A 27,738-nucleotide genomic window follows, 5' to 3' on the forward strand; every position below is an offset into this window, starting at 1 on the left:
CCAGTAGTACCCAAAATAACAGCTCCTGGACGGGTTGCTCAAGAAAGTTTACAACTAACTTGATCTCCCTCTCTCGTCTCCTAAGAGCTTCCGCAGCCTCCTCTGCGGAGAACTCCCCTTCCTCAAACCAGTGATCTCGATGTCCCCACTGATTAGCAGGAACTGGTTCCGGTTCATGTAGGGGACATAACCTTGGAACATGGGTTATAATGGCTATAATACATTCCCCACACTTGTAGCACTGTTTGTGGACATAGATTCAAACACCGCCCTAGAGAATACTCCTGATGTCTCTGATTGTGTGGACTTGTCTGACCCTTCCCCTGCAAGGTCAAGTCGTCAGCCCACTTCCCTCCCTCAGGGTGCTCCTCGTCATAATCTAAATTCCTACTAACCTTCTCAAAGAAACAAATAAGTTTAGTTTGGTATGATCTATCCTTCATAAATCCATGCGACTATTACTAATAATTTTGTTTTCCATGAGGTATTCCTGAATATTATCCCATACTACTGTAAACTTTGCAGTACCTTCCCCACTATAGATGTCAGGCTGACAGGTCTATAATTCCCCAGTTGTAATTTAGCTCCCTTTTTAAAATATAGGCACCACGTTTGCTTTACGTCAATCTTGTAGTACTGAGCCTGTGGAAATGGAGTCCTTGAATATTAAATGTAATGGTTTGGCTATTACTGAATTTACAGTAACTCCTTAAGAACTCTTGGATGTATGCCATCGGACCAGGTGCCTTATTTACTTTAATTTTATCACGCCAACTATGAACTTCTTCCTCTATTAACCAATTGGTCGTTAATATAGAGGTTGTCGCTTCCTCCTGCGGCACTATTATTGCAATTGATTTTTCCCTGGTAAATACAGAGGCAAAGAATTTATTTAATACCTCTGCATTTTCCTTATCTCCAGTAATTTGCTTGCCCATCTCACATTGAAAGGGTCCTATATTTCCTCTTCTATTTTTTTTGTTATTAAGGTACTTACAGAACTTTTTGGGGTTGATCTTACTTTCGATCGCAATCCTTTTTTCATTGTCCATTTTTGACAATTTGATTGCCCTTTTGCAACTTTTGTTACATTCCTTTTAATTCTGACATGATGACTCCGTCCCTTGTGACATTAAGGGGCCTATGCACAAAGCGTTCATAAGCAACTTAACGAGCAAATATCGCCCAAAATGTCTACTCCAATTCAGTAAGCGCCGATAAGTGGGCGATCAAAGACAGAATTGCCTTAAAAAAATTGTTTAAAAAAAAAAAAATTCGCTGCTTTTCTGCAGATTCATAAACTTGTGCAATTCTAGTAGCAGCGATTAGGTTATTGACACCTGTCGCAACTCTAGAATGGCAAATTTATGTCGAAATGATCACGAAAGGAAAATTGGACGTGAGGGTGTTGGAAACCTGCTTAGAAGCGGGAAACGGGACAGAAAAATAAATGCATTTATCCTGCATCGAATTGATGCCGGGAGACTCCGGAGCTGATATCCATTAATATCACCACTGGAGCCCCCCGGCATGAATCAGATGCATGAAAAATGCATTTAGAGGTAACATCATTACTTTAGAGGCTAACCGCTAAGGCAATGAAGGGGTTAACCACCAGTGCCATGCTTATTGTGGGTAGTGGGGGTGGGTGAAGGGGGTATTTGGCCATTGGTGGGTGTTTAGGCCTTGCGGGTGGATTGCAGGTGGACTTAACCCCTTCATTACGGTAATGAACCCCTCCAGCTACCCACCCAGTAGGCCTAAACATACATCCTTGGGGCTACTACACCCTTCAACCATCCCCGCTACACACAATAATCCAAAATACACACAGTAGCCCTACTACCCACCACCTAGGCCCCCAATAACATTACAATATGTAATAAACACCAATACACAACACACCCACCCACCCCCTGTACCCCCACATAAAATAATTATTTATTTTTTTACACACAGGATTAATACTACAGGCCGGCAGGGGTCCCCGCAGGTGTCGGTGGGCCCTACAGGGCACCCCGGGTGGTTTCCACGGGTGTCTGTGGGCCCTCGGGTGGTCCCTGCAGGTGTCCAGTGGTCCTCAGGTGGTCCCCGTGGGTGTCCGGGGGTCCTCGGGTGGTCCCCGTGGGTACCCACTGGCCTGCGGTACCATACCTGTATTTAAAAAAATAAAATAAACATGGCCTACATTTCAATAAATACACCTCCCCCCAAACACATACAGTACAGTAATGTGCAAAATAACTATTATCCAGATATAGCTAATAGATTATTGCCCATTATTAAACAAAATATTAGCCAGACAGCATAAATAAAGTAAATTAAAACCGTTCTACTTACCCCTGCTATTATGTAGGGCGTCCTCATCAGCATACTGCAGGGCCATGTCTTCTGTTGCCAGAAAGAACACATTCAAAAATACAATCTAATGACCTGTAATCACTTAATCACCTTAGTGGTTAATAACAGCTATAGTAACTAAGGGGTTAACCCACCCTGCCCCATTACCCACCATGGAGGCTTAACCACCCACCCTGGACCCACTATATCCACCATGTACACATTGAGTGGCATAGTAGTACATCATACCCATATAATATAGGCATGATAAGCTACTATAGCAGTGAATGGTCACCCTAATACAAAAGAATACATTTTCAAAATACACAATAATAAAACATATACAACAAGCACCTAAACACCCAGAAACAAACATTAAAAGCCCTAGCTAACCAAGCAATTGACTAAATTAAACCACTAGCCAATCAATTAAATAAATAAAACCACTAGGTATTCAATAAAATATTTAAAACCACTATGCAATCAATTAAATAAATCAGACCACTAGCCAAACAATACATTTAATTCCTAATAGCAGTAAACAACTCAACAATTAATTAATACAACCACTAGGCAACACATCAATGAAAACCAGTAGCCACCACAATACCTCATTTAATAAAATCACAGACTAATACATCAATTGTTAATGGACAATGAAAAACATAAAAAAAAGAACATGCATTCAATATTTATCTTACCTTTAGAAGCGTTGGCCCTCCACATCCTGTGGAATCAGCAAGCTCTCGTACCATGGGGATATAGTTCTCACAATCTGATTGGCTGTAGTGCCATGTGACGGCAGCCATGTTGTATTTTGTGACATCATGTTAAAGGGAAAGAAGCACAGCCATATTGATTGGCTGGCTTCAGTCACTTTCATGACATCACATTAAAAAAAAGGGCACATGGTTTTCACAGCCAATCAGATGGTGTGTGAACTATTTTCCGCCCAAATGTGAGTTCACAGGCCATATTGAAGGCCGTGACGTCTCATTTGAGCTCAAGAAGCCGACGGGTCAACATTGTGGATTTAACATATGGTTATTGGATTAACAGATGAAGATAAAGACAGTAGATAAAGAAAATCAAGAAATAATCACAGATGAAGAAAGAAGAAGATGATGTTAGATTAAAGAAAGAATTTGGTTAACTGTTCCTGATCTTCATGGTGGATGGTGTTGGATTGTGTTTCGTGACGTCACCGTACGACAGCTTCCTGATTCACCGGGATTCAGAGGGCCAACACTTCTAAAGGTAAGATAAATATTGAATGTATGCACTTTTATTTTTACCGTTTTTTTGATTGGATTTTTTAGGTTTATGTTTTTTGTTGCCCATTGACTGCTAATGTATTAATCTGTGCCTGTTTAGGGTACAGATGAATACAGTGGGAGCCAATGCATTTTTTTTGCAAATGCATTTCTTCTATTGACTGTTATATTTTCTATTTCTTTTTATTGTTTAGATTAAATTGATTGAATTGTGACGGCTTGTTTTTTTTTTTTTTACAGATTGGTTAGCGATTTTATTTAATGATGTATTAAATGTATTTTTTGGCTAGTGGTATGATTATGTTATTGATTGCATAGTGGTTTTAATTATTTTATTGAATGTCTAGTGGTTTTATTTCTTTAATTAATTGGCTGGTGGTTCTATTTCTTTAATTGATTGGCTAGTTGTTTTATTTTGTTAATTGCTTGGTTGGCTAGTGCTTTTAATTTTTGTTTCTGGGTGTTTGGGTGCTTGCTGTATCTATTTTATTATTGTGTATTTTGGACATTCATGCTTTTATATTAGGGTGACCATTGACTGCTGAAGTAGCTTATCATGCCTATATTATATGGGTATGATATACTACTATTCCACTCAATGGGTACAGGGTGGGTATAATGGGTCCGGGGTGGGTGGTTAGGCCTCCCAAGTGGGTAGTGGGGGAGGGTGGGTTAACCCCTTAGTTACTTTAGCGGTTAGTTACTGCTAAGGTGATTAAGGGGATAGGGGCCATTAGATTGTATTATTTATGTATTGCTGCTGGCATTGGAGGACATGGCCTTGCAGTATGCTGACGAGGACACCCTTCATGTTGGCAGGGGTAAGCAGAACAGTTTTTATTTACTTTATTTATGCGGCCTGGCTAATTTTGTGTTTAATAACGGGCAAATAATCTATTATCCATAACTGGATAATAGTTATTTTGCACATTACTGTATGTGTTTGGAGGAGGGACGAGGGGGGAGGGGAAGGGGAGGTGTATTTATTGAAATTTAGGCCATTTTATTTTAAATACAGGAATGGAACCGCAGGACAGCGGGGACCCACGAGGACAAACCGAGGGCCCACGGACGCCCAGGGGGAACACTCAAGGACCCCCGGACACCCACGGGGAATACCTGAGGACCCCTGGACACCTGCAGGGACCACCCGAGGATCCCAAGGGACCACCCGAGGGCCAACAGACACCTGTGGGAACAACTGAGGGCTCCCAGACACCGTGGGAACCACCCAGAGGGCCCCCAGACACCTGTGGGGACAACCTGGGGACCACCTGTTGACCCGGGTTGGGGCCCAGGGACACCCGTGGGGAACACCTGGAGACCCACGGAGCCTCGCAGGGACCACCAGAGGGCCCCATACACCCTTGAGAACCACCCTGGGTGCCCTGTGGGGCCCACGGACACCCACGGAGACCACCCGGGGACCACCCGGGTTCCCCCGCTGGCCTGTGGTATTAATCCTGTGTCTAAAAAAATAAATAATGGTTTTATGTGGGGGCACAAGGGGTGGGATGTGTATTGGTTTTTAATACATATTTTAATTAAAATTGTATTACAAGTGTACGTGAGCAGGGCTTCTCCGAAGCAGAACCAAGTTGATTTCATGTCCGGGGACACCCTGCTTCCCGAGATGCAGGCCCCGTTATGGGGTGCCGGTATCTCCAATGCATGTAAATGTCCCGCATCACGTGATCGGGACATTTCAATGCATAGGAGATACCAGCACCACATAATGGGGCCTGTATCTTGGGAAGCAGGGGGTCCCCAGACCTGAAATCAATGCGGTTCTGCTCTGGAGACCCCCTGTTCATCTACACTAGTAATACAAATTAAATTAAAAAAACATTTATTTCGGGCGAGATTTGCGCAGGGAGAGGCAGCAGAAAGAACTCGCCGGGTAAGGCCTTTTTAGAGAGTCGATCTTCACGTCACTGGCTACTCGCACGTTTTGTGAAATTTGCAATCAAAGGTAATCGATACTTTCTGAATACCATGATAGCAACGCTCACAAAAACGGCGATTTAAATGGCCCAGCGATATTTTTAATGAACCTTTAGTGCATAGGTCCCTAAGAATCGAAATGCCTGTCTCTTCTTTTGTATCTCCTCCCCTACTTGTTTATTTAGCCACATTGTTTTAGACTTGTTTCTTTTATATTTATTACCCACAGGTACTGGATACACTGATACGTGTGTTTTTCTAACAATGTTTTAAAGACTGCCCAGTTATATTCCAACATTTTCCTTAAATAAACATCATCTCAATTTATTCCTTGTAGATTAGTCCTCAATTTATTAAAATCTACCTTTCTAAAGTTTAAAGTCTTTGTTGAACCTATGTGTAGCAGGGTACCCTCCCTTGCCTCCACCATGACAGTGGTCCCGTTGCTTGGGAGGGTTTAGTGAGCTGTCGGCCATGTTGTGTTTGGCACGGCCACATACATATGGACTACGTGTAAAGCAGTGGCCATTTTGAGGTTGGCGCTGCAAAAAGAGGAGGTCCTGTCATTCAGGATATCCTCCGTGGACTGGAAACAGCGTGGCAGTTCTAACAGAGCCGGCAATGGGAGTGGTAGTGTCTGGGGAGCTAGTCAAGCCCCCTGGATTAGGCCAAACCCGTTCCCTGTAGGCCCCAGGTATTTTCCCCTACACAGTAGCGGATGTATTGTAGGGCCGGCCCATAATAAGGGATTTGCCCCCTTAGTATATAGATGACTCAGAGGAGCCGACGGAAACCCAGCGAAGATTCCCCAGGCCTGGAGCAATCGATTCCGCTGTACTACCGGACATAAGGCGAGAAGGAGATTGTTTGGAGGCCCTGCATCATGGGACCACGTTTGTAGCCTGTCTACAAATCCTCTGGTTTACCTGAGTAAGTCAGGAAGGTACCACCAGGTGCACCAACACCACACCGGGAGGGTAGCACTGCCCTCACATATATCTGGGTGGGACTGTTCGGACGGACCAAGCACCCTCAGTACTTTGGGGAACGTTTACTGTATTCTGTGTATGCTATACTGTTGAGACTATGGACCATAGTAAATAGGTTGTACGTACTTCTTGTGATTGTGGTTATTGGAGGTATACCTTTTCCTCTGGGGGGCTATCCTGCCAATGATGGGATCCTCATGGGTGGAGGTGCTGCACCATCCACCCCAGGCTCCCCAAGTGCAGAGGCTTAGGCCTTTTGTGAGTCCAACAGGTTGCACCATAAAACCCATAATACGCATATCTCCCTGAGGAGGAGGGAAGGGGTGATACATACTGTATGGAATGTCGTTGTTGATCATTTATTTAAAATAAGACCATGTTATGATCACAATTATCCAAATGTTCCCAGACTTAAAAATATTTGTTACTTTTACTGTACAGTACATTATTTTCATATGACCAAATCCAGTATCGCCCCTCTCCTGGTTGGTTCCTCAATTATTTGGGTCAAGTAATTGTCTTTAAGTACCCCCAAAAACCTGTTTCATTTCGTTGTAATGCTAATCTCATTGCCTCAGTCTATGTCAAGATAATTTAAATCACCTATTATGCAAAGATCTAATTTAATGCCTTCTCAATTTGCAAAAGTATTTTAGCTTCCTCTGTCTCACAGATATTTGGTGGTTTATAGCATATCCCTACAAACATTTTCTTTGTACTTTTACCTCCACTGCTAATTTCTATCCACAAGGTCTCTACATTTTCATCATTCCCTTCATAAACATCGTCCCTTATAATAGGTTTTAGATACGGTTTAACATTTAAACATACTCCACCTCCACTTTTATTTGCTTGATCCTTCCGAAAAAGGGAATAACCCTCAAAATTAACTGCCCAATTATGATTTAAATCTTACCATGTTTCAGTAATGCCTAAGATATGATACTGCTCCCTTGTCGCTATTAATTCTCAAAGGATGAGAGGGAGGGAAAGGGGAGTAGGACTTGAAATGTGCATTATGGGAAATGTAGTATGCCAACTCCTCTGCTTTGTCTATTCCCTGGTCTTGGAGTGGGGATAAGGGAGAAACCACCATAGAAGAGTGCATCAGGGGAGGCAGTGTCAGAGGGGGTGAGCCAGGTTTCTGTAATGGATAGAAGATTGACATAGTTGGAAATGAATAAATCATAGGTTGCAATAAGGTTGGTGCATTCCATAGGGCAGCGGTGCACAATCTTTCCTGCTCGAGACCCCCCTTCTGCTTCCCTCCCTGCTCGCGTCCCCCCTCCCTTACCTCCTTTCCGGCTCCCGGCATCAAATGACATTGCGGGGTCACGTGACATCACATTGCCATGGCGACGTGTCGCCGAAGAGAAGTTAAGTTAGTTGCAGAGGCCTCACGCGATCCCCCGGCATTAATTTAAATGCCTTGAGGGAAGAACGCGGGACCCCTGCAACCGCCCATCTGAATAATAGTTTGCGCACCACTGCCATAGGGCACAGGAAAAGGGAGGAGAAGAGAGAGGTGAAATGGGGATGAGGTTGGAGTGATTGGCAGTGCATGGTTAAAAAACTTTGGAGTAGGGTGTGGGACAGTATGTGGATAGTGCTGGGATTAGGGGATATGGAGCCAAAAAGTAGGAGCAATAGTAAGGAGAGGAAGAGAGAATAGGACAGGGAGTTGCTGGGTTTTTGGGGTGATGGGGGTGTGGTGTGAGAAGCAGATGGAGTTGATGGCTGCAGAATGAGGGAGATGACAGTAGAGAATGGGAAATTAAAAAGGAGAATCTATGGGTGAAAGTGTGGGAGCTAGGGGTAGAGGCAAATGTGCATGTCAGAGACCATAAGCAAATAGGGAACAGTAGAGTAATAGTAGTCCAAAGATGAAAAGTGGCTGAAGTTCTTACTTAACATGAAACTATAGTGTTTCCAGTTCGAGGTGTTGGCAGGTGCAGTGCACAAACAGCAAATGGTGTGTTCTCTTCGCCTAATGTCTAATGCCCAAAGCTTTCCGGATTAGGCAGTGCCACAGTGTCTTAAACAAGAGGTTGCAGATGGAATTAGAGGATTGGATGGTCAAGAGAGGAATGATGATTGTGTGCGAACAAGGAGAAGTATTGAGAGGCTACGGTAGATGAATGGGGGGGAAAATGGGGTAATGTGGTGGTTAATGGTGCAGACTAACAAGTGTAGAGATGTGAGCTCACCAAAAGTTGTTCAGTAATATCCTCATGCAGATTAAGTTGTTGAAAGATCCATACAGACTGAAGTCCACATCTGTCTAACTCCTGTATAACTCCACAACCACTTAAAGTGACACATTTTGAAGTGAACATTTTTTAAGTGCTATGCCTGCTCCTGCTATGCTTCCCCAAACTAGGTTTTAACTTATATTGCTAAGAAATCACATTACCCCTGAATAAAATTGCCTAATTTCCCATTACAGACTGGACAATTGGCAGAGAAGAAATTTAAGCTAAAGCAGATGAACACCTGACATACCAGATTTAATCAAACAAGTCAGGGAAGAAGGGTTAGGAGGTGATTCTATATGAGTTTAAACAGAACCAGAGAAAACTTTGTTTTAGATCACATATATATGAACCTAAACTTTCTAAATTGTGCGCTGCCACAAGACACCAGAAGATACAGTGCCTTTCAGCCATTAAAAAAGTCAAAATAAGAATGATGTAAGGATCATGGGTCAGGGATAAAAGTTTGGTGGGAACATTCTCACGCCAAAGAAGCCATTGATTCTGCGATTAATCCCTTGTGTGCCAGGGGGCAGGTACCAGAGGGACACAGCCTTTCCAGAAAAATGTGATCGATCCAGTATGTGTAGTCTAATACCCTATACATAATAGTTAAATATAATTATTTTATAATTCTGCAATACCCCAATATTTTTCTGGGTATGTGTAAGGATGCGTAAGGATTGACAGACATATTAGTGGAATGTACATAAACATTACATTCTTATTAGTACTAGATTAATAATCCTGTGTTTATTAGAAATATGCTATACAGCAACACAGGGAATATAGGGAACATGCCATAACTGACCTATTCCAATATCCATTTGCAATTCACAATCTTCCTACAAACACGACACAGTCACAGTCTCTCTAAACACATTACACAGCACCAAACAAATGCAAGTATGTATGTATAGTAAATATATAAATATATGGATTGTGCTCCAATGGTGTAGATAGTGTAAAGTCTGGTATGAAAAAAATATGATCTGACAAGTCCAAAGGTAAAAAGTTAAGGCGTAATGAATAGCTCCTGGCGCCTAGATTCAGCTTCTTAGTGGAGAGAACCTCTGTGTCACCTCAATAAAAGACCTATGTAGTAGAAAGAAAAAAGCGCAAAGACAGAGAGCATCGGATACCAGATCAATGCGGAGAGACACCAAAATCAGAGGGTGATGGATCCCCATCACACTGTCTGAGGAACACTGGTTGCACTGACTACATAATGCTCCTATCAACACCAACAAATCACAGTGCGTGGGGCACCTAAACCGAAGGGTGAAGGATGCCCATAAAGGATATTCATAGAACCAGTTGAGCCAGAGAAAGATACAGAAACAAAACTCAGATGAGCCACATTTTAGACACTTGTTCTTGTGCACTACTCTTTTCGTTTTGTGCTCTTCATTCATTGTTATCGAAGTATATTTATTCACATGGTGCTCTTTGTGCTTTTTTCTTTCTACTACATAAGTATGTATAGTAATTAACTATATTTTAGTAATTATACTATATCAGCTACAGTATTACAGCAAAATGTATTTGTTTATGCAACGAAAGCTGAGAATATGCTGAAAATGAGAGGCAAGATATTTGGTAGTCTTTTTACAAAGAATCTTTGGTACAAAAATAATTTAGTTCATATTTCCAAAAGCTTTATTGGTCCTGAAGACGTGCAGATTAATTGTAGCTTGTGATACATTTTAAATAACTGACCTGAACATTTTTTAAAAGATAAAATGACAGTGTAAACATCCATCAACCTCAAAACCCACAGATTTGTGTGTACTCCAAATGGGAACCTGCCCAGCACTGTACTTACTGCATGTCCTCATAGGCTAGTGAGATTTGAGAAAAGTTTTGGAGAGTGCAGGTTAAAAAAAAAGAAAAAATAATGTATTTCATTTGGTTGTCATAAGAAAGCATGCAACTAGAAAAGCAATAAGAAAAACACCTACACCTTCTAGTACTGAAGGCATTAGCTGTTCCACATGACAATCTCATACAGGGGTCGAACACATTTTAGATGTCCCTTCTATACAACAGCTAATTGGGCAGAGGTGGGAATACCATTGTAGTACAAATGTCAAAAGAGGGATTTTTTGTCGAATATCATTTATTTTCGTGCAACTGATTGGAAGGTATAACATGTTATTTTGTATCTGTGATCTTCTATGGCCTCACGCTTACTAATTATAATATGTTTCTTGTGTAGTGAAAAAGCTGTAGTATAGTGGTCACATGGGCTCTAAAATTGTACTCTTTTTTTTAATGTCGTTATACATAATAGGGAAAGTAGAATGATCCAGGGCAACTTCGGATTTCTTTAGAAAAATTCAGCACAAAAAACACAACGTTTCATCCCTCCTAGGGGACTTTATCAAGTGACTGGCTTGATAAAGTCCACTAGGAGGGATGAAACATTGTGTTTTTTGTGCTGAATAAATTTTTCAAAAGAAATCCAAAGTTGCCCTGGATCATTCTACTTTCTCTATTGCTGGATTTTCTAGGCAGATATCCCTGAACCAGGAGCACCGGTCTTTTGCAAGTATCTCATTTGTTTATTGTGGTGTGCAGCTTCTCTTGTTATATTGTTATACATATTAGGCCAGTGTAAGTGTTTGATATCTCACAACTCCCTCCATTCAATATCAAAAGGCAATTTCTGTGATCGAAACCCCAAACTCTTAAAGATTTACAACATTGCTCACAAAAACATCTACAGTATGAATATTACTTTTTTTTGTCCATCGTCACATGAAATAAAAACCTGAATCAGATAGTAAGGTACTTTGGGAAAAAGAGTAAGGCCTCTAATTTATAGAATACCTGTTCATGTGACCAGGTCCTCTCAGAGCCATCTTTCACACAGGTGTCCAGTCTCAGTTCTGCCCCTGTTGCTCCATGTTTACTGTCAATGCAAAGATTAGCTGCCACATTTCGAATCTGCAAAAATAAATGTCATTTGTTCAGGTAAGTAAAAAAAAAAAAATAGTAGATAGAATGAAACATCATTGTTTAACATTATAGGCTAAAGCTGTAAAATTCCGGGCATTATTGAAAACCCTGCTCTCTGATTGGATAATGCCCGGAATTTTAACCAATCAGTAATGCCCAGAATTTAAGCAGCTTTCAATGTGTAGTTTTCAATGTGTTTATTTCCAGCCAATCAGCTGTCAGAACAGCTGAGACAGGGCAGGGGATTCGTCTGAATGAAGTAACAGCTCTGAGACAGGGCAGGGGATTGGTCAGAATTAAGTAACAGCTCTGAGACAGGTCAGGGGATTGGTCAGGGGATTGCAGTGTAAGCGTATATAGAGGTGGTTTCATGTATTTACCATTTTAATTAAAAAATCTATTTAACTATACAAAAGTGTCTATTATTTATGAAATAAGCCTACATTTAGCCTATAATAGTAATAATCCCCTCAGAACAGGGCATTACTGGCCAATAATGCCCTGGCTGGGTTAAAGTCCCTCGGCTTCGCCTCGGGCCTTCAACTCTTCCAGCCAGGGCATTATTGGCCAGTAATGCCCTGTTCTGAGGGGATTATTACTTAATTAAAGCACATATCAGGGCATCAAAGTTTAAGTAATGTCCCTTGTTATTATAGACCAAATACGAATTCAAACTTTTTTCTTGATCATAATAACCTGTCCAGGTGTATATATAGCTTTTCTTTTTTTTAATTTCTGATTTTGGCTGAATCAATTCTGAGAAGATTTTATGGACATTGAGTCAGGATTTGATCAACTTATTATAATAGGAGTGTTGCTATATACTTTATATAGATTATGCACTAAAATGAGCAGCCGTTGGAACGCCTACTTTACCACTTCTGCATACTATTCGTTACACATAACATGGGCACACATTTAATCAGCAAATTGATGTGTGCACTAAAATATTTGCCAAAATATGTGTGCAAACATACAGAATGAAAATGCAAACATTGCCTAAATGCATAGATCCTAACGGGTCTATGTATTAATGGAGAGAAAATATGTTTTGATGCACTGCTTCATTGTTTGGAGCAAAGTGGCATACTATATAAGAACAGAAAATAGAAAAAACAGAGCACTGCAACAAAAGAACGGGAGGTAGGATCAATTGAGAAAAAATAAAACATATTTATTAGCAAAAAATGCCCGAGAGAGCTAAAAAACACTCTGACGTGTTTCTCGCCGGACTAGCGCTTTATCAAAGAGTTGATAAGGCGCCAGTCCAGCGAGAAACGCGTCAGAGTGGTTTTTAGCTCTCTCGGGCATTTTTTGCTAATAAATATTTTTTCTTTTTTCTCCATTGATCCTGCCTCCAGTTCTTTTGTTGCAGTGCTCTATGTTTTTTTTCTATTTTCAGCTTTGGATTTCGCTGACGGGATGTATGCAAGGATGAAAAAATGGCTCCAATCCATGAAAGCTGTCCGTGAGTAAAGTGAATATTTCCTCTGGTTGGCTCACTGCCTATGGAATTTGCACGGATTTGACCTAGAGTGACTGGTTGTTATTTGACCCCATGGGTTGTCCCACATCATTGTGAGACTCCTTTTGGTTTCTATTCCAGAAACTCTTCATTTGGTCTCATACTACAGCCTTTAAATGGACTTCATCCTAATTATTAAATAAAGGATTCAGATGATACTTTTGAATGCAATTAGACTTTACAAGTTTCCTGTAGCACCACACGGAGATTCGGTTCTCCCGATATAAGAACAGTTTGTTACATTTGATGCAGCAAGTTAGGCTTACGCCACCTTAGATATGGCAGGATTTTTTTGTTGGCAGATAGAAGGGAAATAGAATGGGGCACGGAGACACAGAATGTAATACATCTCATTATAATCTATGCATCATATAACGCCTTTCCAACTTGTCCTACTGATACTTCCCAAATAGCAAGCTGAGGGACACAGGGCAAAATTGGAGCATAGTAACTGCACTTTGAAAACTACAGTTTCATGACGTTTCCTTGTTTTTCAGTCGTCATTTAAGTTTTCTGAGAATTTACAAGTTCTTCAATGCATGAAAAATAATGTTCCTACCACTACAAGCTAGTTAATGGAGGGTGCACATAATTTTTTGCATTGTGCATTATGTCCCTCATTATCTGATAGATATTAAAAGAAGGTCAGAAAAGAGCTTGGAACACAGAAAAAGTACAATATACAATGTCCTATTCCTTTTAATAGCTTAAACAAGATATTGTCAGCTACATACATTGTGGAATTTATCTTAACTTTGTTTTCTTCACTTGGAAGAAGCAAACATTGCATGCAAATGATCTGTTGGCTGCTTTAAGGTTTTCCAGGGTTTGATCCTGCCTAGGTGACAGATTGACTCTAATGGCTAGATCAGTGTTTCCAAACTCCTGTCCTCAGGGAACTCCAATAGCTCAGGTCTTAAGGATTTTTCCTGCTCCTGCACAGGTGGGTCAATCAGCAGCTCAGCCATTTTGACTGAGCCATCTGTGCTGGAGCAGGGATATCCTTAAGTCCTGACCTGTTGGGGTTCCCTGAGGACTGGAGTTGGGAAACACTGGGCTAGGTCATTACAACCAAAGATTAGAAATCCATGTACACACTAGTGTTGAATCAGAAGCAAGGTTAGAATAAGCCAATGTTGGAACAGGCAGCAACCAGGTTTCGCAAACCCAGGACCGCCTACAGAGGGGAACAGCTGGCACCAGTGTTCTAAGTGGAATAAGTGCTCCCCTTGCTGACTGCATCCAGACTTCTGGCATCATTGGTGGCAATGCTCAATAATTGACCTGGTATCTCCCATTGTGTGCTTAACAATTGTCCGCATCACCCTGCTCTACAGTTAACCCAGGCCCAGGTGGTGGCTGGAGTCGTGGGCCCATTAATTCTGTAAGTGGGCCTAGGTAAACCAAGTGTGATGTAACAGGCAGAAGATTATTTATTTTAGCCGAATTATACCAGAAGTAGCAAAGGACCAAGGAACAAGAGGAAATAGTGGTCTGGTTGGCGGAAATATTCTGAGTTTCAAGAAAGGCAAATAACACGTGGCAATGACAGAACATGAAACCTTGTTGATCAGGAACCAATTGGCTTATTTCAGAGTTCTTACCAATGGAAGGCAAAGAAAGGAGTCCGTGAAGCTTAATTAAATATAATATGAGCAGCAGAGCTGTCCAGCAGCTGCTATGACTCAGTGCAGAGAACTTCATCACTAATAAAGACAAAACCTGGTTCTTATCCTAGATAGTAAAGTAAATGTAACCGTTTCAAGTTCAGAATATTAACTTCTGACCCAATGTTTTGGCAATGGATCATGAGAAAAGTATATAAAGATAAACGGTACAAAGTACCTGTATGCATATCAAGTACATCAAGTACACGAAGTACGTACATTTGAAAAGAATAACATTGTATATTTAGATAGGCTGTCATTTCTGTTCTCCTTTTGCTCTTTATGGTATTGCTAGGTAGGCAGCTATGTATCCATGAGCTATTGTAATAAATCACCCCCATTTGGCCTGTATAAAACATGCTACACTTCTATTAAGGAGTAAAGGCTCCAGGCAGAAAGCCAGCCCTGGGAATAAAACAAACCAACTAGCTTTGTTTTATAGGAAACTACTCAACCTCAGCAGTTTCTCCTGTAATTTATTCAGCTTTTTACTCCCTTTCTGGCATTTTAACATAGATTAAAACAACCCAGAGCACAATGATATGCCTCTTGCAGACTTACGGCTTGGTCAAATTGTCTGTATATGACGCAGTATAATACATTGTAATATGCAAATAAGGACATGGCATGTCACTTCTAGTTCTCTAATTCCTTCTCAGAAACTCTCTCTTGGCTTTGTCTCTGTGCCTTAGCCAGCATACACAATTTAGCATGTGAAAGTACAACGTTTGTTGAAAGGAGTTTCTAGCCCCTCTAAACTGATATAACCTTTAGCCACTAATTTGTGAATGGCCATTAAATATCACTACCAGGTTTGACAATTTAGTGAATAAATTAAATACTGAATAATACAATATACTGTGTGCTGGTTTACTCTGTGATATAAGTACGTTTTTATTTTCCTTTTTTATTTAAAAAATTGCTGTACACTTTTCCATTAAAGGTCACTGTATAGGTATTCCTAGACTGTCTAGACGTATTCTACAATAAGAGCAGATATAATAATAATATTATTAATAATAATAACTTTATTTATATAGGGCTTTTCTCCCCATGGGACTCAAAGTACTTCACAGTTACCTGAAGAAAATATATAAGTTTATAAAAGAGACCAAACACAAGGAAAGAAACAATACACAATGGGACAGTATTGTACTGTAGCTATTAAATGCTGGACAGGTTGTGGTTCATTAATTAAATGCTTGGGGAAACAGATAGGTCTTGAGCCTGTTTTTGAAGTGAAACTTCTTTGCTGGCACCTACAGTGTTTTCATTGGAAAAATGTCTTGCCTTGCAACAAAAATACGTAAAGCAAGTGACGTCAAGCTAGTATTTGGCGCGCACTTATCGCGCTCGCGCATGCACAAAAAAAATCAACATTCCAGGCCGCACGGAAGTTAGACTAAATGCATGCGCAGAAGAAGAGGTTGCGGGCTGTGGCCCTCTACGGGAGTTTGTACCAGGACCTCTCCAAGATGGGAAAGGGTCTTCCGATCTAGTTGACTGTATCTCCCGAGCTGGTGGGTTGTAGACCCCTCGATTTGTCTGCTCTCCTGCCTCTGGCATCACAGGAAGCAGCTGGTGTTTGCACGGACCAATCCAAGCTATCCTGTTGGCTGTCGTCACCAAGGAAGTTTTCCACCAAGCGGACCGCTGAATTCAGGGAAAATGCAGCATGACTTTTTACCTAGGAGCGGGAGGAGGGGGGCAGTATTTGTATGAACTGCTCGAGCACAAATTGTTCAAGGATCTCTGCCTTGCTATGCTTCTCTGGTTATATCCACCTGGTACATAAGTCCACCAAGCGGTGGGCTATAACCCGGAGTCTGTCTCTGTTTGTATATTTCACCATCCGGAACCGCTGTCGGCAGGTCTCTGGAGTGAGGCCTAGGCAATCCAGAATAGCAGCCTTTAGTTGCTGATAGTCCATGGCCTCCTCTGCCAGAAGAGCCTGGTAGCTCTGAGCTTCTCCTATGAGGAGTGGAGCCATAGTCATTACCCAGCGATCAACTGTCCAGCTGTGGGCCATGGCTACCCTTTCAAAAGTGAGGAGCAATGCCTCTGGGTCTTCGGTTGGCGTCATTTTAGGCAGCACTACCGGTGGGTTATTTGGAACCTCCGGTCTGACTGGGGCTGGACCTGGAGCCAGCATTTGGAGGAGCTTTTCTGTTTGCAGGGCCTGGTTTTCTGCTTGCTTGGCCTGGTTTTCTGCTTGCTTGGCCTGGTTTTCTGCTTGCTGTTTAATCAGCCATTCTGTTTGCTGGGCCTGTCTCTCCTCTCGCTGGGCCTGTTGCTCAGCGTTTTTCTCTGCTAGCTTGACCTGTTGCTCCAGGAACTGAGAATTTTTTTTCTCCATTTTCATTTTTTCCAATGTGTGGCCCTTCTGATGCAGGGGTCGTCCTTTTAATCTCACTTCTGACACCACCTGTGGCAGGACGGCCTGTAGGTGAGGTCAGTCAATAGTCCACACGTGTAGTTTCAGGTTTAAAGCAAATGTTAAGTGGTTTTATTTCTCCACAGTAGAACGTAACATTTGGGCACACCGTCCCATTAAGGCAACACAAAATATAGCAGCAAAAGAAATCCTGCTCCACATTGGGAGAGCTTACTAATACTGCAAGCCTATCTATCAGGCTGGCTGGCTAATCCATAACCAAACCATAAGTATACTTCAAACAGTCAGAAAAATAATATGAACAGTTCTTACAGTAACTTTAGAGCTGTAGTTGTGAATCCGTCTGCATAGCAGCTTGTCTAGGATAGTTTCTGAGAGAGAGCGATCTGACTACCAGCAATGACTTCCTTATATGTCATGTTGGTTGTCAGGTGTGTTGACTCCATTCTGATTACTCAACCCTTCCTCCTGGGTTAACCCTCTGAGTGCTGAATGAAGCACTCAGACATATGTCTCCCAGGCATAACTGTTAGTGGCTGACTTCACCCTGTCCCAGTAAGCCTTTGAATGCATAAATGGACATATTCCTCAAATCCCTCTGGAGGCACCACCCGGGATAGTTCGTCTTTGCTTTGCTCGGAGAGACACTGTTGAAAATTATATCTCTGAGTGGCCTCATTCCACTCAGTATCGGTAACCCATCTGCGGAATTCGGCGGCGTACTTTGCTGCCGAGAGTCTTCTTTGACGAAGGTTGTTCAAAGTTGTTTCAGCGGTTGCACCACGGTTTGGGTCATCAAAAATCAGACTTATGCCTTCGATGAATCCCTCGAGATCTCTAAGTAGTGTGCTATCCTGTTCTAACAGAGGATAGACCCCAGCAAGAGCCTCATCCTTGAGCAGGGTGATGATCAGTCCAACCTTGGCTTCATTGGTATTATAGATGGTGGGCTGTAGCGTAAACAGAAATCTGCATTGATTAAAGAAAACCTGGAAAGAATGTTTTTTTCCCCAAATTGTTTTCCAGAAGGGGTACATGGGGCATGGTTTTCTGGGGCACTATGTTTTGAACAGACGCAGCGATTAGAGCTGCACATAGTTCACATATTTCAGCTTCTGCGGAGGCGGCTCATTCTTCCAAGTGGATGACACGTTCTACCCAGCGGGCACCATGTTCTTCCACGTGACTAAGACGGTTGAAAACATGTCCTTGTTGTTCTTGGAAGCCAACCATGGTATGTTGCATGTCATTAATCGTCCGAGCCTGGGTCAGGTCTGTTCTGGCAGAATCCATGGTAGGGCCTGTTTATTCTGTCAGGGATTGATCTATGGCTGGAGTGGATCCCAGTGGCAGGAATAGCAGGGAGCGTGGTCAGGGTCACAAGTCAGAGACAGGCAGCAGATAGCATGGTTGAGGTAACAAGCAGAGATCAGAGGCAGGTGGCAGATAGCTTGGTCGAGGTCACAAGCAGAGGTCAGCAGCGAGGAGAAAGACATTGGACAACAGCAATAGCAGCAACAAACACGGGAACCTAGCATACCTGGAGGAACCAGTATAAACAGGCACTGACAGATAGGAAGGGGAAGTTTATATAGGCAGGCTGAGAGGTAGAGCACAGGTGCAGAGGTGTCAGGTTTCAGGGTCTGGAATATTCCTTGAGAGAGCTAGCAGAGCAGTAGCAGTCTCGGTGGAGAAGCATGGGTACTGCAGGCTAGAACATGACATACTGCCATCCATAATTTATACATAACTAGGTGCACTTTGAAGATTTAAATCTAGTCAAACTCTCATGGTCAGAAATTGCATTGCACAACAGATGCTAATGCCAATTATTGAGTATTGGGATGTTGTGTATGGTACAGCACCCCAAATTCACATCAGCAAACTCAATATTCTATGAAATTCAATACAGCGGTTTATGTCATATTCTACTGTATAACTACAATATTGAGATATGTTCATTGGAATAATATGGCTATTCCTTGAGTCCAGACGCAAGGTACATTTTTTCTGTCTAATTTTAAAATAGTTTCTGTTACCAATTATCTGAGCAGGCTTCTTCTCCCAACTGTACAGAACACTTTTCACCTAAGATCTGCCTCCAGAAACCTACTTATGGTTCCAAGGTGCAATATTAAAAATGTTCACTGCTCTTAACATTCACCTCACTTCTAACACAATTTATCTGAGTAAACCTGGTTTCAAAACTACTGCTGTTTCTCACTTTAAACATATTTGTGACTGTAATATCTAAAGTTGTCATCACAATACCCAGGACATTGACTGGACATGGACTTAAATACGAGAGGTACTTTTTTTCTCCTGGTAATATTTTTTTTAAAATAAATAACTACATTTAAAATAAGTGTCTCTTAATGAATTATGGTGCTCTTCTCCAATCATGTCATACTTGCATCAGCAAGCCATTTTGAGAATGGCATAGCAGAGGTTAGAGATACGGTAAACACATACTATCAAAGGAGGTGTCATTTTTGGTGTTACTCAATTAACGTCACATGTTGTTGTCCCATGTAAACTAGTGTAAACCTTGTTATAAAGTTTCAAACCGTTTATGGAAGATATTAAAGGATAGATAATGTACCCCTTCTTGGTTATAACACATTCCAATGGTAATTATGTATACTGCCCAAATATACTCTGATATATATAATTTGGTACTTTTTTCTTTTTATGCATCTCTGGTGACCTAAATAAGAAGTACGCCTGGCTGAGTCCCATGTCACATATATAGTTTATGCAAAAAGGCTTGTTAAAAGTTTATTTTAGATTTATAGAGATTGCTATAAGTTCTTTTTTTCCCCCCAGAATTATCTCAATGCCTTTTAGAGCTTTCCATTATTAATGGCCAGTGAGGAGCAGTGCTAGCTGGAAACAGAAAATAGACATTCTAACTGGATTAAAGTCAGAGAAAGGAGTCTCAAGCACCAATAATTTAAACACTGTACAAATATATGTCAGAGCAAAATCCAGACGAAGTAAGAATGATACTAGCCAACATTCATCTGAGGGCCAGAGAGAAAAGTAGGTCTGACTAGAGGTGGTAGTCATCAGAACACAGTAGCCCTCACTGTCTAGAGCCCTGATTGTCTTTGCTCATCACTGTTCAGGAGAAAGACAGAAAGACAGTGGGTGTTAAGAATCCCTGGAGCTCAATCACTAGCTGTTACAATTACTTTAATATACTTTAGCTATCTACAACGGCATATACTTTTTTTGAATATCAGCTAACAAAATCATAAATCAAAGCAGATTGACTTTGCAATCGACATGTAATTAACTTTACATTTTAATATAAAAACATGGTAAAAAAATTTTTATTTTAGTTTATCAAATAAACACATAACCAACATGGGAATGGTATGCAAACCAAGTCTAATTTTACTTTGTTGTATTTGGTGAATGGCGACCTTTGAGTTCCACACAAAACATGTTGTGCATACGCATGGCAAGGATTTGAGAAGTAAAGATACAGATGCATGGACAATATTGTACTGTGCTTTCTTTGAGTGAAAGCCACATTATACAGAGTTTCAGCCCAACAGCAAGCAAGCAAGCAAAAATGTAACCTAATTTTTCACCTTAATTTCTAATAAGGAAAAAGTTGCAGTCTAGTTGAGGTCTAAGATTCCTAGTTTTAAGTATCGGGCCAATGTTTCAGTCCCATTACTTCTCCCCCCCCCGCCCCCCAAGGTTTTCTCCCCTATATTTTCACTGTGTAGTATAGACCCCAGCACCCATCTTGTTGCTGTTTCTGGGATACAGTGTGTTGATCGCTGTTACCTCCATTATTTTAATTGATTTCAATAAAGTTGTTTAATAATTATCATCAATTCACCCAGCAGGGAGGGTGTGTGCTCACAAGTGGGTTAACTTTTTCTGGTTTCAGTATCGGTTGTATTCACTGTACAGCCCATTCACATGTGGCCATAAGACATTACCAAGATTACCAATCCAATGTGACTGTAGGACACCTCATCACATCCAGTTCCCATGAATGAGTCATTAGCTATCTTTTGGTATAGCACCACTTAGTAAATATGTGAAAAAACTGCTTGATGCTAGAAAGTAGGGCTAGAAAAAAACCAGAGCTTTTGTCACTCTTCCCAGCCTGTCTTCTCATACGTTACAGACAAGCCATAGGTAAAGAAATTAGGAAGGAAGAGATGGCTCCTGTAGCACAATGTTTTTTCTCCCACTTCTGATGTATATTATGTGTGATACATTGATCTGTAAAGACTGACAGAATAAGGAGAGCAAGCTGGCACTTTTTTTAACAGACAATCTCTGTTACCAATTGGGAAAAGGGGCTTTGTCTGCTATAAATCTTTTATGTTATTTCACATACAGTATATTTTTTCTGGTCTATTTCTCTTTCCTTTTATCTTGTCTTTCAAGGAAATACATAGCCTTCTTCAAATGTTTGAATTCTCAAAGGAGAGCAAGTGGGGATTCCCCTGAGGCCCTTCCCTTTGATAAAACAGTAGTTGTGGAAACTTAATGAGTTACCAGGTAAGACAAATACTCAACACGAAATATTGGCTTGCCTGTAAAAGGGCAGCTAAGAGAAGAAGCACATATACTCACTATGGGAATGAATAGCTTTAAGAATATGTTCGAAATGCATTAAACAAGCCAAATAAATCTATATTCTTGCACTGTCTCGATTATCTTCGTGCCGCACCAACTACATTTTATTTAGAGAAAAATGCAACGGATTAAAAATAATTATGGGAAATATTATTGTTAGAATAATATTCATATATGTCATAAATATAGTCATTATTTGTGGAGTGTACCAGATTCACGTAGTTATTTTTAATCCTGTTGGTGGAAATGTTATAATATATTCTGACCATTGCATGGTATTCCCTAATAGTATGACATGTTTGATTAGCTAATAAAATGTTAAACAATATCTGCCCTAAAACGCTTTTATTTAAAAGATGATTGCATTACGCTTAGAGTCCTGGATCATGCACAAGTTATTAAAGGTGAACTCCCCAAGAGGACCACAATGAGTAAATGGCAGGGATCAGTGTAATGGGTAAAACCTTGGGGGTTTATACCTGTAAATTAATCAGACAAATATTTGAAATAAATGTGAAAGGTTTCCTTTACAGCAGAACATCTTGCTTCTTCAACCGCAATTATATAGTAATGAAATAATGCACATCAACTTCTCGTGAGAATACCTTCTCTGTCCTACACATTGTGATAATATGAAACATAAACAAACAAATACAGAATCTAACCGTAGCAAACAAACACTTGGCCCATCTAATTTACTCCTTAATCCAACATTTTTACCCCAAATTCTTAACCCAAAAATGCATTTGCATTTTGTTTGTTATACTGTATACAGTAGGAAATAAATATATATATTTTTTGTGATCAAGACCAATAACCAGAAGTTAGTTGGGTTCTGGCCTCCTTTATTGGTTTACTCCACTGTACGGAGTTTATGCTGCTGGTTGTTCATGCGGCAGGAAAGAATAGTTACAGAATAATCCTGCCGCACCTGTAAATGATCTGATTGAGACTGGTTAGTACTACAGTATATATTTTTTGTTTTATGTGTGTTTCAGACTCCTATTTTCTATCTTAAAAATATAAATGACCAAGATTTCATGCAATTAAACATGCTATTGCTAATAGTTCACTTTTATTCTATGCAGCGACACACCTTCAAACCAGTCAGTTTCAATGTTCCTAAGTATACATCTATAGGTGTATAATTTACCTCTCCCCAGGAGGCAGGTGGGGGCTCCACTGGAGGGTAATATTTTGGTATATCCCATGCCACTTCTGCCATAAACCATTTGAAGTCCTTGCACTTCAGGTGCTTGCGAAGCACCTTTTGGGAAGAGATGTCCCCAGTGGATAAATGCCGGTACTCAGGTCTCCTCTGGTAAATATACTCTGCATACTCATCCATCCACGTCTCAGCAACACGCTTCAGGTTCTGTGCAGTGAGGGTACAAGAATAATAGACAGCCGTGACTACGTTTGTTCTAGCATTGTAAAGAGCCTGTTGGTGGTATAATATAGAAGGCATACAATTATAGTCCTTTGCATACATTTCATGCAGTGTTTTACACCATGTAATTATGACCTTTGCAAAATTAAGTGCTGTAAGTAGTGTGATACAGTCAGATTAATGGCCCAATTAGTTTATTAAATGAAAAAGTACTGAAATGTAACTGCAGTGTTGGGATTAATGAGACCCAAATTAATCAAGAACGGGCAAAAACATTAATCAGAGACAACTACAATTGCTTTTCTGTTAACTTTGTATTTTTTAAGGCGACAACTATACTTTTCATTCAGTGGTTAGCAAGATGAAGGTTACATAGAATGTGGCATTTAACATTATAATTGCTGTACTTTTAAGAGGAACTTTCTAAACTTCTCTAGTTAGAGAAAATACATCAAATAACAAGGAAGTTTCTTTAGGGATAAGTAGAAAGCAAATGTGCACAAAAGAAAGTCATTCGTTAACTCATCTGTAAAATTAAGTGACACTATTTGATTGTGTACCCCCATTTAAAAAGAGAAAGCCATATAGAACTTGTTTGCTTTTTGTGGATATAAAAACCATGCAGAACATTTCTAAGCAATTTGTGCTATAAAGAAGCTCATCATTAAAATATGTTCTACTAAATGTGAACATTAAAAAATTCTAAAAGTCACACCTTTGCTTGTAGCTCTTTTGAAGCTCCACTTCACTGCTGAAACCCCTGTAATTTGATTCACAACGAGTTTCATGTAACCTGCCCACAAGCCTTGTTGTGTTCCTCACACTGCTGAATCTAATTTTATGGCACAGAACTCTAGCATCACCTGCTTTTGGTGTTTTGGGCTTTTGGCTACAGACTGGCTGCTGTTAGCTCATTAGTAGAAAGTAAACGTTTTGCAGTCTGTCCAAAAAGTGCTCATTCTCTAAGGGCAAAAAAAATAAAATAACTAAAAACAAAAAGCTCAATAATCTTAAAAATACCTTGGTATATTGTGTTTTAAAACATAACATTTAAATGTATTATGCAGTATGCCATTTTAGAATATGTTGTAATAAAAAAGAAACTACTGCATTTTCTACCAAAGAACTAACACCTCCATAATGCTGAAAAAATATATATATATATATATATATATATATATGTAACCCCCTGTTAGGGACTACTAAAGGTTATACGCCTAAAAGGGTTAACACAATGTTAACTGTAAATACAAATATAGGATAAGTATCTGTCATCTAATTTTAGCATATGTTGAACTTGATGGATGTGTCTTTTTTCAACCTCATCTACTATGTAACTAGCTAACTATTTATGTGTTTAGAAAGGGTTACACCCTTTGCCTGTCAACTGGTACAGGGTGACAAACTATAATCCAAACCACACCCCCTGGAGGTATGGTGACCAGTATGGTGACTATACTAGCAAGTATATTAAGTGGCGGCAGAAGGTTTTAAATCCAAGTCCCAGGAGGAGATACAGCAAGATGATCGGAAAAAAAACGGAGTACTATCTACGAACGAGAAAAAATCCAGAGGGGGCTCATTCATAAAATATGATAGACTTTATTAGACCATACAAAAAAAAAACCCTTAGCGAGGCAGCAAAATACGTGTTTCGCGCGTATTGCGCTTCATCATGGTGTACAGGAGGAGATACAGATAGGAAATGTCACTATATATAATGTAAGTCATGCTTAAGTATAGAGATATATGTTTAAGGATGTTTGGTAAACTTTATTATTTTATTGTTAGGTAACGTGCCCCTTGTAGCCTTAACCCATAGCAATGGTCAGAGTTTAGTAATCTGCCCTGAAACATGGAGGATGCATGGTACTCCAGGGGGGATCCTTTTAAGGGTTCTGGAGCACTGAAGGATTGGCCCACAGTGACCAGTTCTAAATGTGATCCTACTCTGATGTCTTGGGGTAAGAACAGTACTCATAGTGATGGGATGTTGATCGCAGAATATAGGAGTATCCTCACCATGTGTCCTGGTGGGAAGGAGGTAAAATCCAAACAAAGGAAAGGGGCTACTATGCAGACCCAATACTAATTTTACTAAGTCCAGATCCACCTTAGGATAGTGGTGAGAGCTACAGTACCAGGGAAGAATATCCTAACAACGAGAAGATATTCTTACATAAGGAGCCTAATAAATGGAATGAATAAAGCTCTAGTTTGTACCAATAAAGTTCCTTGTGCCCTTGATGACTACAACCTTAGCATACATGCTCAGACAGCCCGGATCCCAGCTCCATGAGAAGGTAAATAGAGACACTGGGCACCACCCTTTTAAAAAATAAGTGATACTGATGTAGACCTCTGTTAGAAGCTGGGAAAAAGGAGTTCCATATAAAAAGCTTTTCATTAACTGAATAATAATAATAATTATGATAATAATATTTAAAATAAATGTACATTTCCAACTAGCATTCATAATGTGCACAGCACGGTATAGTGGTAAAAATGGTAGGACAATGCTGACACAACAGTATGTTTAAATCTTACAAAGTAAGGCCCAGATCCACAAAAGGGTGCTAGTATAAATAGGAGATGAACCATGCTAAAGCTTATAGCACCCTTTTATGTATTTGGGCCGAAGTTTTAAAGGGACTTGCCAGACATTACACTACTACCCCTTGCTCAAAAACTAGCGACCTTCAGCGGCCTTGATAACAAGAGTAGTCTTCTTTCTCTAAGAACTTGTTAATATTAAAAGGTAATCAATATATCGGGATATACAATTTCATAACAAGCAATTTTGTTTTCTTTTGGAAATTAATAGCTTTCATAATTCAAATATAAGTCAATGGTAAATAAGAAAACACACATATACTAAGGTTGTTCGGAGATTTTTTCCTAATCTCATCAGAAACACACTTACGGTCAAAGTGCTAAGAATGAAAACTCATTGTTTTACCATATAGTTGTAAGTGTAACAGTGTTTCCCCCACCCAATCGCAGATAGGGGCCATTACAGGGTGTGTGGTGCATATACGTGCTGGCAACAGGAGGGCTGAGTCATCTGCTGATGGTAGTGGGGACACAGGAACAGGCTTCTGTGGTTCATACCCCACATATCTTCTTAGCAGTGCAGCGCCTCCATCTGCCGTAGGCTCCAGGAACTGAAGGTGATCTTCCACGGTAGAACTTATTACCTCTCCCCCTAGTAAGGTCACACACCAGGCAGGAGGTATATTGCAAACTGGAACGGGTTTATTACTACACTCTGCAGTAACAGTTACACAGCAGTCTTCTGCCAGACACAGTCTGCCCAGTCAGCTATCACTGAAGATGGTCTCTGGACCATCACTACAGGCCAAGGGTACCCGCAGCCATCCTAGTTCTTCCCCACCTCCCTAGCAGAGGCAGAGGTATGGTCCACAATCACTCTCCTCTGGTGGGAAGAGCACATGGGAAGGCCCCAATCTCAGGCTCCCAGTTGTGTGGCCTGCCTTCCTCACGGGGAAGGAACTCCCAACTTTAGGACGGTCCTGCCCTTAAGTACAGCCCGAAGGCGGGCACCCCGTTGTCCCAGCAACAACAGAGTTTACCACCCCCTGCTGTCACTCAAGTGCAGTACCAAAGGTGAGGGGGAAAACCCCATACCAACTACTGGCAACCTGAAAGTACCAGCATTTACTGCCAGCACATGGGCAGAATAGTAGCCAGGGGTGGCCCGGCTACACTCTCCCTCTAGTGGATTCCCAACGGCCCTGCTTGGGTCCAACATTATCGGGTACCATCGTTAAATGAAACCTGAACAAAACAAGAACATTACACATGAATATCACATTAGTATGCATAATATACATTGCCTGTGAACAAAATACATTACATTTTTGTTGAAGGACACATCAAATGACTGACCGGTGCAACATAGGTTCCTCCCAACCTAGAGAACCTTGTTATATTAGTGCTCTGGTTTTAATGGCTAACTGATGCTCTGTACTACCTGGCACTGTCACTGAACATACCCCATTAGGGTGGGCTGCGCACGGCATGATCTACTGCATTTAAAGCGAAAGCCGAACGACATCCCTGGTAACATAAGGGGCACCCACAACCCGGCCAGGTGGTAGGAATGGAATCTAAGAATGCAGAAATATCCCACCAGGATAACCCCTGAGAGCTTTTGTCAGAACTAGGCATACCCCAATCTGACAGATATTCCACCATAATCTCACTAACCCAGGGCGGTTAAGCATGAGGTGAGGCGGACTCAAGACTGGGGAAATACTCTACAACAATTATCGGTGTATCATCCTTAATTGCTCTATCAGAAAAGTCCCTTAACTCCTCTTCTTTAGGGCAAGGTTCACTTCCCTCACTCTCCTCGGAGCTAAATGTAATA

General features: G+C 40.8%; 1 protein-coding gene across 2 annotated transcripts in view; it reads right to left on the minus strand.

Moving 5' to 3' along the window:
- The window catches only part of GALNTL6 (polypeptide N-acetylgalactosaminyltransferase like 6), a 1,501,141-nt gene that overhangs the window by 55,241 nt on the left and 1,418,162 nt on the right, over window positions 1-27,738 (minus strand). For both annotated transcript variants that reach the window (XM_075611422.1, XM_075611431.1), the window contains exons 10-11: window positions 23,109-23,330; window positions 11,632-11,748 (exon numbers count right to left, since the gene is read on the minus strand). In XM_075611422.1, the coding sequence (XP_075467537.1) occupies window positions 11,632-11,748; window positions 23,109-23,330 (339 nt within the window). The remainder of the gene's footprint in view (window positions 1-11,631; window positions 11,749-23,108; window positions 23,331-27,738) is intronic.

Source organism: Ascaphus truei, chromosome 1, assembly GCF_040206685.1.
Source record: "Ascaphus truei isolate aAscTru1 chromosome 1, aAscTru1.hap1, whole genome shotgun sequence".
NCBI lineage: Eukaryota > Metazoa > Chordata > Amphibia > Anura > Ascaphidae > Ascaphus > Ascaphus truei.